General features: G+C 35.0%; 1 protein-coding gene across 8 annotated transcripts in view; it reads left to right on the top strand.

Moving 5' to 3' along the window:
• LOC115634485 (longitudinals lacking protein, isoforms N/O/W/X/Y) overlaps nt 1-14,144 on the top strand; it is a 64,125-nt gene that overhangs the window by 37,439 nt on the left and 12,542 nt on the right. Inside the window, exons 6-7 of one of the 8 annotated variants that reach the window (XM_030532225.1) lie at nt 5,207-5,341; nt 5,733-7,374. The exons of 5 other annotated variants lie outside the window; for them this stretch is intronic. In XM_030532225.1, coding sequence (XP_030388085.1) covers nt 5,207-5,341; nt 5,733-7,069 — 1,472 coding nt within the window. In that variant the 3' untranslated portion in view covers nt 7,070-7,374. Of the gene's footprint in view, nt 1-1,354; nt 2,680-5,206; nt 5,342-5,461; nt 5,590-5,732; nt 7,375-14,144 lie in introns of those variants that run through there. 2 more of the 8 variants (XM_030532239.1, XM_030532227.1) reach the window with 2 other exon arrangements.

Below are 14,144 nucleotides of genomic sequence, written 5' to 3'. Positions count from 1 at the left end.
TACAATAACTTTATATAAATACAAATAATATATTTTCGAAATAGCTGTAAAATAAAGAGTGAAAAATAAAACTGAAATGTTTTTATAATTGGGCAAGACTGGGCTGGTAGTACAACTGTGTCGAACCACTACTAATATATTTCTCTTTTTGCAGGTGACGGTGGCAAGCAACAGCGACAAAGTAACGCTTTAAATGCATACGGAGATCTGAAAATATTTGAGAGCAGCACAATTAACATATTTCTCTTTTTCTAGATTTAAAAAAAAAGAAGTTTGTATGAGTGTATTAGATGCGTCATCGTGGAAGCGAATGGAATCTACCTGTACCGACTGAGGATGTTGGACAGCTTTAATTGTAATATGCATATTTTTATTATTAACCTATGTAGTATTACTAAGTTATGTAAACGAAAGCAACAGCCGCAACAAATTATAAACAAACTAAATACATACATAGATACTATTGTATACATACATGCATACATACAGATAGTATGTATATATACACTTGCGTATCCTACTTAAAAGTTCCGCATACCACTAAAAAATACCTGCAAAGAATCGCTTCCAATGCCCAAATCGCCGTTTGATGTCCAAGCCCAATACACAACATGGGAGTCTATGTATTAATATGCAGTTACCCCAGTGCAACCGCAGCTACAGTTGTCTTTTTATTAATTTATAATTATTATATAATAAATATGTTTACACCTGCACTAATTGGCGTTAATTTTGCTCAAGTTGAAGCGTTTATTTTCCTAATTTTTATAGCATTAATGTTTTTTCTTTGAAGCAACAAGTAATCCATACATTAAGATATTTTTTAATTGTTGTATGCCATATCCTTAACGCCTTTACACCCCCTAGCTTAAATAATATTTTAACTATTGTAAACTTCATTTACAAATATCTTCCTCATCGCTTTCTGTACAAAATCCATGCCGTTACATCAAAATTCATTCTCTTGCGTGTTTAGTTTTAGTTCTTGGCGTTGGCTAACCGCTTCTAAATGTGTGCGCATTACCTTCCTCTATTAATGTTAATTTCAGTTATATTGTTAAAGCTAAGTTTGTTTGAACTTTGTTGTTAAATTCGTTTTTTCATTTTAATTTAATATGTCCAGTCAAAGTATTACTATTGATTTTTGTTCTTCTTTTCTTTTGTTTTTCTTTTCTCGTTTTATTTTCATATTTTGTATGCTGCTACACCAAAAAAAAAAAAAAAAAAAAATTAACAAATAAATAATAAAATAATATTTATAATAATATCAACAACACAACCTAATTGCACCAAAACTAAACACAAAACCGACAAATTCCCAAAACAATGAATATGCCACGAAAATGAAACACAGATTTGAGTATTACACGCATTGCCGGCCTCACCTGGAGTGAATGGAATGCTCGTCTGGCCATGCCGCTGGTTACGTTACGCGAGGGCGTCCAACCGCTTGTCTTTCCCACCGATCTATCGGTGGACAAACAGCAACAAAGCTGCGCCAGCATTAAGTTATCAGCAGAGACCAGTGAACGCAAGACGCCCACAGAGGGTAGTTCGAGTTTGAAAATTGAACCCAGTGCCGCATCAACGCCACGCATCAGTAGCAACAGCGGCAGCAGCGGCAACTTGCCTGTCGCTGAGAAGCATCACAAAGGTAATGGCGGGGGCAAGCTGAAGCATTTTACCGAAGAGGAGGCCACAGCACTGATGCTTAAGGCCGTGGCTGAGAAGCAAGCGGCCGCCAATAATAGTGGCAATCTGACCGATCTAAGCTATGGTGACGATAACAATTTGGGCGCCGGTAATGGCAACAGCAGCGACTATATGCCCACTTTGAGTGGCGCTGTGACCTTCGCCGATGTGGGCGGAGCTCCGGGACTCTGTCACATTAATATACTGAACAGCATCAGCGCTATGAATAACCTCATAAGCGGAAACACCGGTGGAGCCGGTGGCAATGCCAGTATCAGTTTGAGCAGCACTCTTGGAAGCAATTCAAATGCTGGCAGTGGCAGCAGCAACAATAGTGGCGCTGATAATGGTGCTGGACACCCGTGTCCCGTGTGCGGACGTGTCTATAAATTGAAATCATCGCTACGCAATCATCAGAAGTGGGAGTGTGGCAAGGAGCCACAGTTTCAGTGTCCATTCTGCGTCTATCGAGCCAAACAGAAGATGCACATTGGCCGGCATATGGAGCGAATGCATAAGGAGAAGTTCAAATTAGAGGACGTGAAGAGTTTTACGAGCGGTGTTGTACTAGAGGGAGATAGCGGAGGCAGCTCAACGGTGGCAGCTGTTGCAGCAGCTGCAGCAGCAGCGGGTGCCTTGGCGGCTAATGCAGCAGAGTTGCAACAACATTTCTCTTAGAGAAACCGCACAATTCAATTGAGTTTAAAACGCGCTAACGTTAACGTTAAACAACAAAATATCAGGGACTAAAAAAGGAAAACAACTTTTTTTTTCAACTGCAGACAAAATCTGCAAACAATCACAAGCCAACACACACAGACCAAGCTCGGGGTTTCTTATTTGAATACGGAATCGGTGTGCCAAATTAATATTTAAAGAGTAGTGTTTTAAGTGTAAAGAAATGCACAAGGCTGGAATTTTGAAGTTTTCGATTTAAAAAAGAGAAAAGAAAAAAAAACCAATTTGTTGCAATGAACAACAATAGACGCCATTTTCAAAATATATATTTTTTTATATATAAATATTGTTATTAAATGTTTAAAGATAATCGGCACGTTTGGGTAAACCGTTAATTTTTGTAAAAATTATATTTGAGAAAGCAGCAAAGTGATTAGTAAAATGATTTTACACAGTTTAAAAACGCACTCGTAACATTTAGCAGCATTCCGCATTTCGCTTGCGAAAAGCTTTAAACTATAAAGATACAGTTTGTACAATAAAACCCAATTTATAGCTAGATAGACATATAAATCTTTAAGTACCTACAGACATTTAAGTTAAGCCAGTTGGCGGTACTAGAAAGTGAAAACTTTGCGTATCAGCACCTAAAACTCAGTGGATATTTTGTAAAGCTTTCGTTCTCTCGTACGATATTAAGTTATTTTAAAACCGTTTGAAGCTTAAATACACAGAAGGAGTACAATCAGTTTAATTAGTTCATAGAGCACCTCATAATTTATTTTGGCAAACGGTATATTGTGCCGAAACCTAGACAAAACATTACGTACCATATTCACTTAGTTTTTCCATAGTTCCGAACAGTAATCACAATATTAGTCAAACAGTCAATCTGTTGTTCAATTAAACCGCTTACGCTAAACCGCAGCGGCCAAAGGGTATAATCTTAACGTTTTGCTTTAACTTTTAGACAACAATTTACCTCAAATTTTCATAAGATATTATAAACCGCAAATTCGCAAAATGAGTTTAAAGATAATCAAGCTTGTTTGTTTAATAAGGGACATGAATTCCAAACAAAAAACAAAAACAAGCTGATGACAAGAATATAATAATAATAATTTGAAAAGTGCCTTTATTGCAACGAAATTAAAAAAAAACAAACAAAAACAAAAAAGACAAACTAAAATATGAAGCTTACTCAATGCGCAAATCTATCGAGCTTGCACTTTGTTGCTGAAATGAACTATATTTAAATAAAAAAAATACATGCATACCTATATTAAAAGCCATATAACGTACATGTAGTATAATATAGCTATTAATTTGAATTTAAGTTGTGTCAAGTGAAAAGTGTGCGAATGCAGAACATACCACAAAAATATAATGGTTCACATAAAAACTCAGGTACTTAGTGGGTTTTCACAGGCCACAAATCTGATCTGTTGAGCGTGAACATTGATTGATGCCTGTGATGCCTATGAGGAAAGTCACAGATTTGTTAAACAAACAATACAAATAAAAAGTAAATACACAAAGCAAAACACCGCCAGAATACGTCACATGCACTTATTTATTGATTATTATTGAATCGATGTATTCCATACATACGAGTATATAAAAATATGTGTTACATAATTTATTTAGCGTTATCTTTTCTGCTTTTCTTTTTACTCAACATTCCATATTAAATATTATTTTATGATTTTTTTGTAAACATCTAAGCTTTAAAACACAAGTGACAAAACTAAACATTCTCGACAACAACAAAATATTGAGGGGTTTCCCCCGCAAAAAAAGACATGCGAACAGTAAAACTGTGAGCCTTTAAAAAAAATACACACACACACATAGTATATGTATAAATATTTAAAATACAAAATCTCGAATGTCGACTTTAGTGATGGCAAGTTTTCTATATACATACAAAAGAAATTAATTATGAAATATCTTAAAATATTTGTTAGTAATGCGGTGTTGGTGGACTACAATTAGCGTTTTTTATACAATCAAGAATAAAGACCATTAAGCTTTTAACTTTATAAAAAAAAGAAGAAAAAAGCGAGAAACAAGCAATCACAAAGTTTTCAGGTAAAACGAAAATGATAAACATTGACATTTTTACGTTTTTTTCTGAAATGATATTGTTGAACAATTTGTTTAGTTTTAGGAAAACGTAAAACGTAAAAAATACGAAACAATTATACTATACGTATGTTAACAAAAGGAAGCAACTTAATAAGAACTCAAATACTCATTACGAATAGTCTAAACCGCAATTGTGTATGTCTAGCTTACTGCACATGCGTTATATTCATATTTTTACCATATCCACATACATACACGTACTATATCAAGAATGCCACATATATATTAGATATATATGTATATAGTATATACATAATTAAATTTTTTCAAAGCGTCGTTTGTAAACATTTTGTAAATTAATATAAAAAAGCCAATTTATTGTGAAAAATATACAATTCCATGTAATAATAAAACGCAATACAATGTTGTTTGTTATACTGCGTTCAAATTGATCGTTTTTTTCCCCTCCCTCTAATGATTATTATTATGTTTTTTTAAAGCGCCTTTTTTTTGATTGTACACTAGCGTTTTAATTACTGCTTGTAAGTATTATTTTTTTATTTAATATATTTGTAGGCGATATTGATTTTTTTTTATGTTAACGAAAGTGTAACTGGTACAATATATAAATAAATATAAACAAATTTTACGAGGCCAAAAAAGTTAGGTACACATTGTGTTAGGAATAATAATAATATATGTCTTTATTTTAGCACTAACATGACCATCTTTTGTATAATTTTTACAGATGAAAATGGCACTCCAGAATCCGGTGAATCTCGTATTAGGGTCCGCAATTGGCTCATGTTGGCTGATCAGTCGATCATTGCAAAGAGTGCTGATGGAGTTGCTATTGTTAGCACAACTGGTGGAGAAGCTGCAGGTACTTATTGAATATTAAAATAACATTGAATTTTCGTTGATTTTCGTTTATTCAAATTTGCCAAATGCATTTTATTTGATATATATAATTCTTTTTAAATTCTTCGTTTCGTTTTTACAGTCTTTTTTCAGATTTTATTTTTATTATTTTGTAACGGCCACAGCGCTGGAGCAACTCACTCACTAGCCCACACAAATCATTCACACAGAGTTCATTTTTTTTACTTTGATTGATTATAATTGATTTTTATTAACAACATTTAAAACATACCATTTAAAAGCTGTCATAGAATCATAACTAACATAACATTTATAATACAATTTCTACTTTCATGCGCCTAACCAAATCAAAACAAAATTCTGCTAACAAAAACTAACTCGCTTAATGCCAGACAAACTAACTACGACCAGCAAGCACATACTGACCACGGCTAATCCAACTAATCATGTGGCTCCAACTATGGCAACAGTTACAACAACAACGGCGGCAGTTGCAACACCAATTGTGGCAGCAACAAATATTGCGACTGGGGGCGCCACATCGCAAACGACCGCCATTATTGCGCCACTAAAAGCTGTGGACAAGAGCAGAACTTGTATGACAGCCGGTAATCCGAAGACGCAGACCGTGACGCGTATTGGGAGCATCGGGAGGACAACCATTGCGTGCATTACACCAGCAAATGTGGCAGGCCAGAAAAATACATTCACTAATTGCAACGTAGATCCGGCATCAGCAGCTGCTTTGGCGGCAGCGGGCGTCGAATTAGACAGCATCGATGAGACCATGACAGAGGTAATTGTTAAGATTGAGAATCCGGACAATGTGTCGCTCAATGGGGATGAAGTCTGCAATGAGGCTATCGAAGATGAGAACACCTTTGACTACGATTTGAAACTGGCCAGTCCGCTGTCCTGGACTTACGATGCAGTCAAGATCGAGAATGAAGAGTTCGAGGACAGTTATTTGCTAGACAACGAAGACGATGATGACGACCTCCTGACAACAGCAGCGGCCACCCAGAAGCATGCAAAAAAGCAATCCAGTGACAAACAGAGGAGTAGCAACGATTATACGTCAGCAGGGACTGCTAAAAATAGTTCGGATAGTGGAGGTGTAAAGAAAATCGTACTTAGTGCACAACAGCAGCAACAGTTATTGGAACAGCAGCAACATTTGCAGCATCTACAACTGCAGCCCACCAGTCAGTCGGTTCAGATCAAATTGCCCACAATACCAGCCACAATCACAACTATACCGGCTCCCAAGCTTCCGACATTGGGGGCGGGTACTAGCGGCGCCACAACCATAACCACCGCTAACTCAACACTCTTGACCAATGAGATGGGCGTGCCTATGGATGCATCGAACCTGAATCTGCAGTGGTCGCACACGGATGACAATCGCTATCGCATCTTAGTGCAAAACAAACGAACGCGCAAGGAGTCCCTTGAACATTCCGAGGATATGATCTACAATGCTGATATTGAAAAACCGTGGGTCTGTCGCAACTGCAATCGCACCTACAAGTGGAAGAACAGTCTCAAGTGTCATTTAAAAAATGAGTGTGGTCTGCCGCCGCGATATTTCTGCAGCAAAATGTGCGGCTACGCGACAAATGTGCACAGCAACTTGAAGCGCCATCTGAATACAAAGTGTCGCGATCGAGAGAAGGAGGATGAAGAAAAGAAGAGCAGTACTTATACGTTAGTGTTCCAGAAGGAATAGAGAGCGATGTTTCAAAAACGAATGCAAATTGGTTTATTTATGTTAAAACGCATGCGATTTCTAGGCAAGCAGGTCATTTTACTTTGTACAAACTTTTAATCATCTTAGCTTGGCTGTCGCGCCTATTATTAAGTAAAATTATTTGAATGGGGGATATATCGGCCGCCGCTTCTCTGTGGTCTTAGTACAAAACAATTTTCATTCGTTTTTAGCGTTCGTGCAGTGCAATTCCGTTTACATCAGAATGTAACTACTGAGCATGTAAAAAGCATCTCGACTTTAACTAAATTAAAATTTTTCTCAAACTGCGTACGTAATAAGGAAACATCTGAGGGCACAAAACCCCAAGTCATAGTTCTGTAATTTAATTTTATTCAATTATGGAGAAAATATCGGAATATCGTAGTCATAGATGTAATACACCGAGAAAATGGTTTTTGTTTTTAGCAAATTCTCAGAATATATGTATGTATATTTCCCCCCCCCCCCCCCCCCTACAACAACTAAAAGCTAGTCACAGCAATTGGTCTATGTGTGCTATAAAAGGACAACTTATGTTTAAATAATATACAGACATAAAATGAAGATGCAATGCCGCCTATTAAGCCATAAAAAAGAGATTTACCTTATTTGATTTGGATAAAATTTCATTTAGATGGATTATTGCGTTGCTAAAAATAACACGATCTAGTCAAAACGGAACGAATCTTTAAATAATATTTTGAAACTTAGAAAAAAATTATATTATATTTATAAATAATGTTTACTTAAATATCGAAATATCAGCTTTTCTCAATTGTGTGTTAAAACGCGTTGAAAAAATTGTTAGATTTAAAGACACCGCAATCCTGGCCATAACGATTGTAGGCCTAGCAATACATAAAAGGAACGATGTGTTGGCAACAAACTTGCAATAGGCCATAAATATAAATACATATGGGGAACTTCTCCCTATCAAAAAATGAAATTCTTGCCATAAGAAGAATGAAACATCATGTAAATGTTATGCATAGAGTTTTGATGAAAACAGAAACAAATAACAAATACCTCTGCGATGTTACACAGAAAACAAACGTAAATGCGATAGTCTATAAAAGCGAATTACACATAAATATTTCTGTATTATTTAAACAAAATCGTAAAATTTGCCGGCTACATGTATTACAAACATTCAAAATACAATTAAAAGGAAATGTCAAACAAATACAAACAATTGTTGTACTTATTTTAATTTAAACGCCCATACCTCATCTCCAGTTCATCATTCGTCAACCTTCATCAAATGAAACCAATTCCCGTCTACCCCAACCAACCGTCCAATCGAAAGAAACCCGAATGCTTGAATTATGACAAGAACACAAAAAAAAAAAAAAAACACTTAATAAGAACTCATACTAATCAGTTCTTTATTTCAGGTGGATGTTGGTCGGTGCGCCAATGCGATGTTGATGTTTATAAATGCGCTGCGGCAAAAACTACTATACGTATTTAGATGTATGAAGCTGCAACACAGACACGATTTTACATCGCAGTTATGGTGTAGCCCTTATTGTTTGCATGCTTAACAACTACAACTATACAACTAGAGAAATGCATAATCTGTACAACTATATATACATATATACTATACTATACATATACATAAATTTCCCTTATAAACTATGTGTTAGACAAAGAGACAGTCGGCCATATTCTCGAGTGATTGTGGGACAGACTTTGTCGGGATATGGCCTGAATGATACCTCTTAACTGACTTTCTAGAACTGTAGTTTGTTATCTTGCCTCTTATTTGCTATGTATTTTGAAGGTTTTTTAAGTTACCATTTTTTTATCGTAATTCTTTACGCCCATAGTGTATATCCCCTCTACGTTAATATTAATATAATTAGCAATAAATTGTTTATACATTATAAAAAAAAAAAAAACAAAAACAAAAAATAATAATGAAAAACCAACCTAGCTTGTAAAAAAGAATTGTTTGTAAAATCGATATTATGCCAACCTCATTAATTTTTTTATAAATTGTAGTTTTGTTTTATTTGTATGGAATTACTTATAGTATGTCTTTTTAGACATTACAAATGCATGCGTATTTATTGAAACTAATGGGCTTTAAACGCCAAGATCTGCAGCAGCCAGTCGGTTTTGGGCTGCATTTATCCTTGATATACATATTTCTATACTTTTTAATGTAGATATCTTCGACTTTATTTATTAATACAAGTATAACATCTACTTATATACAGTGTAGTCGCAACCAAATCGTTACGTCTGTTTTAGAATTCAGTGTAATTTGTCACTAACACGCATATATAGTACATACATATATGTTTATACATACGTACATACATACATATGTATATATACATATATGTTTGACGTTATAAGTTAAAAACAAATTCATTTAACCTATAAATAATAAAATTTACCTAGACGATGTTTACAGATGTACAATTATTATTCAATTCAGATATTTCACATTTTTGTTTATGTATTTTAATTTTAATTTTATACCAAATGTTACACTTAAAAAGCATTAATATACGTTCCCTCACATCTATTTTCAATTTAAGCTGAATTTTACAGCCTACTCACACAAACGCGCACATTGACACACACATACACGCATACACACACCCCACACACAACAATGCATAGCACCATGTAACTAAATAGAAATATGCCACAGATCCAAAAAAGAAACCAACAACTTTTAACCTACATGTGCAAAAGCCAAATCTAAAAAAAATAATAATATCACGGTAATATATTTAATTTATTTATCTATTACTATTTAGCATCATCACTTAAATTCTTTTTGATTCTATAATTTCTATTAGGCGGGAAGCGACATTCAGCTCTTATATATACATATTTCAAACGATTTAAACATAAGCACCCAATTAAACTTTTAACTTTGCTCTGTCTCTTTTATATTTTTGCATAATCACGCCACCCTGATGACGCAGGGTTATTCTCCAGGACGACGCATCGACGCTTCAGTATACGTGGCCTCAAGTCTAGTCCACCAACAAGCCCGATCGCAACGCCCACCCGGGTCATTAAGTTCGAGCCGGGCATGGGCACCAATGATACCGAGCATGAGCGATTGGGAAGCAGCGGTCGTGTCACGCCCTCTCAAGGCATCGCTGGGCATATGCTGGGGCTACAGCCTCGACGTGTCGGCAATAATGGCGACAACGACAATTGCGGTCATAGCAATGACGACGATGACGACGATGACATCATGGAGGAGCCTTGCGATTTGCGCATTGATATTGCTAAAGTCCTGTTAGCCGCTGCCCAGGCGCCTTCAGGATCCCTGCCGATGTCCATATCCCATCCACATCAGCAGTTTCCGCTGCTGAATTTCTCTGCAACGGGAGGAACAGCAACGTGCCAGGAGGCGCCGATGCGACGTTACAGTAGCAGCAGCGCGAGCATCGTTACTTGTGGGGTGCCACCGTCGGCGGCGCTAACTACCTCGGATGTAGTCACATCGCCGAGCAGTGCTGCCGCTGCTCTTGCTGCTGCGGTGGCGGCTAGCAACAACAACACAAGTGCCTCAACAAGTGGCGCCTCAACATCGGCTGCTGCTGCAGCGGTCGCTGCTGCAGGCGGTACGGGAGCGAGTGCTGCCGGCGGTGGCTCAAACTTAACCACCTCAAGTACCTGGGGCGGCGCATACGCTTGCGATCGTTGTGGCAACACCTACGCTCGTCCGCACAGTCTCAATCGACACGTGCGGTTCGAGTGCGGCGTTGAACCCAAGTTCGAGTGCCCCATCTGTCACAAGAAGTCAAAGCACAAACATAATCTCGTGCTGCACATGCGCACGCACCAACATCGATGATACCACAACCCACATGAATGACATCCCTCGGGGGAGCAACCTAAGGGCGTCGTTGCTGTCGCCCTCAATAACACCTTGTTGCTGTTGTTGTCCGCCTAGACTCAGACAGCAGCCGATTGCTGTCAGCCAGCCGATCGCTCATTCAATAAGACGGACTAAAAGCTAAACGATACGTATGCCAGCTATTGAAAACTGATCATTTAGCTTTTAACGTTGCGGCTGTTATGTGATAATTGTGAAATAAATCACATATAAGGGAAATTTGTTAGTCAGCATCCGATGTCCAGTCCAGTCCAGTCAAGTGTACGGACAAAGCAGGAACATGCCTTTGAGCAATTTTCCAAATGATCTTGAAACTTATAGTCGTTTTTTATATACAAGCAACGCCTTATATACATAGTATGTGTATATAACTATAAACGAAACACTAACAAATTCTAACGGCTAGAAAATATTTAGTTTTTTCTAATGTAATAATCCATTCTTTTTTTTAAATTTTAATTTCTGTTTATTCCTTTAACGCAATTTAAATATATTTTGTGCGATCTTTTGGTGGGGAAACGAAATGAAAGTAATGGAAAGGAAATGAGTAAAGAGAGAGGACAATGTTGTAATGGACGTTGAACTTTGCTTTTTTGCAATTGACGAAATAATTAGCGCGTGAGAGTGTAACGAGTATTGCATCGGTGTGTTGCATTATTCGAAAATGTGAAGGCCTTAAAAAAAGAACTCAATGATCTCAATGATTTTTCTTTATTGTGAAACAAATGGGGGAAAATATGCATTTTATGTAGAATCAGAATTGAAAGCAAGGAGCGTATAAAGCAAGAGTTGCAACATTCAAATTAATATTAGTGTTGACCTTTTGGGACTCTTATTTATTATTAAATAAAGAGACAAAACGCTATACTAAGACTTGAATGATGAACAACTTGAAGTGACTCGTCAGTGTGAGGGAAGGAAGAACGTAGCTCCATTGTCGAACACTCTCACGCGCTTCAATTTTGGTTAATAGATGAACTTAGTAGCAGAAAACCTATGAATTATAGAGTATCAAACAGTCAGTCAGTCAAGAAAAGGCAAATAAGTTAGACTTAAACCTACAGATATACATACATATATATATTACAAAAGGAAATCATCCTTTCTTAAACAAAACTAAGTTTTGTGCAATAGCAAAGAACAGGCACCAAAAAACAGTAAAAAAAAAAAACAAACTTTTGCGCAAAGTTTACTTATAATTGTTTGTTAAAAATATTGTTTCTTTTTTTTATGCACTCACTAAAACCTCAAAGAGTAGTGTGCTCGGCATTTTTCTTTTTAAACAAAAAAAAAAAATCATTGGGTGTGCGCGTGCCAATAAATAAATAAAATATATATATATATATGAGAGGGAAAAATTAAATAAAATTATAGTTAGTTCATAGTAGAAACGGAACGATCTCTAGACTTTTTTCTAAAACAACACAACAATTATTTAATTTAGCTTGTGCTCATTCCAAGAAAAATTCGTTTTTATTTCTAATGTGTATTATGATTTACAAACACGATATGTGATAGTGGGAATTTTAGTTTGACCAAAAAGAAAAAAAATCAATTTTTTATTATATACATACTTATTGTACATATATGTATGTATATAATGTGTTATAAATCATCGCAAAATTATTATAGTATGGCACGCGTTCACCCTCAGCCCAGCCAACACATAAACCATTAGAAATGCATGATATAAAATTAACTAAAAAAAAAATATATATATATATATACTATATGTATAGAAAAACAAAACAAAAACCAGGCATGTGCGAATACGCATTCAAGAATTGGCATTAAAATTTAAATAAAATGCAGAGGGTCAAGCAAAACTCGCATCGAGTCACAGTCAGTCAAGTTTACGAGAAATAATTGGTATGTGATATAAAGATTATAGTCCTTGTTTTAATTAATAGTTTTCTAATTTCTTGTCTTTAATAAACCAAAACTATATGTTGAACATAATTTTTCAAAATTCAAACGAAATAATGTTGTTTAAACCATAAACACTGAAACCTCGTTTTAAAATGTTTAGTTTTACACATTTAATTAATAATTAATGCATATAATATATATTTGAAATATATATACATATATATATTTTTAGATATCAATAATTATATATACTTTTTGTGCTTTAATATGCTACACACAGACAAACACACACACATACATATGTAGAGTAGCAAAAGATTTTTAGCTATTGATATCTACAAATATTTGATTCGTTAATAAGCGATATAAACCACAATTTCTTAGATACGTTTATATGAAAACCCATAGGGCGCGCATTATGTTTCGTTTGAGCAGTTTGAGCCACAAAAATGTGATAAAAGATAATTTGTACAAAATCCAAATATAGTTGAATTGGCACAAAACATGGCAGAGAAAATCAATGCGAATATTTCAAATAATTTTTTCGACGATTTTTTAGTAAACAATTTGCTAAAATAAAAATTATATATTAAAAGTTAACAGAGTAATTGTCGGTCAGTATTCGAAGTATGTGAGGAAAATTAAACTTTCAAATTTGTTATTTGTTATCGATCGAAGTGAAATATGCGCATATTTACATGTAAATAGATGTATTTTAATAAAAAATTGAGTTGTATAAAATTTTGTTTAGGGTTTTCTAATTACGTATAAATATTTGTTTTAGAACTACCATTATTATCATACTATATTATTGCTTTGGCGCTAGTCAGTTTGAGTTTGGTTTTATTTTGTTAATTACCTTGCTTTAATAGTGCTTGCAATACAAATTTTCACAATCTGAACTATTTAATTATTGTATATATCATTTGTTAAAAAATAATCTTCTCAATTATTGAACTTTGTCTATTAGGGTTGTGGTTTTTAATTATACATTGTATGTTTTAATACCTTTTAAGCACACAACATTTGTAATGTTTCATTTGATGTTAAAAATGTAAATCAAACAAAATTAATTACAAGATACCTTAATTTATCAACAGCTCATGTGATGGACTCAAAGTTTTCAATGCTAAATTAGTAGTATTTGGAAATGTAAGGCAATTTTCTGGCACGCTTTGAGTCGTATAGGTAAAGTGTAAAGAGAAAAAAAGGGGGAAGCATGTGATAAATTCAATAAAATTCTATTAACAACAAATATACTAACACACAGATACACGCATAAAAAAAACTAGCTATGTTTTCTATCATATA

This window comes from Scaptodrosophila lebanonensis, unplaced genomic scaffold (genome assembly GCF_003285725.1).
Source record: "Scaptodrosophila lebanonensis strain 11010-0011.00,11010-0021.00 unplaced genomic scaffold, SlebRS2 tig00000001-arrow-pilon, whole genome shotgun sequence".
In the NCBI taxonomy this organism is placed as follows: domain Eukaryota; kingdom Metazoa; phylum Arthropoda; class Insecta; order Diptera; family Drosophilidae; genus Scaptodrosophila; species Scaptodrosophila lebanonensis.
The sequence above is the reverse complement of the archived record's forward strand: the minus strand, read 5'-3'. Positions and strand labels throughout refer to the sequence as shown.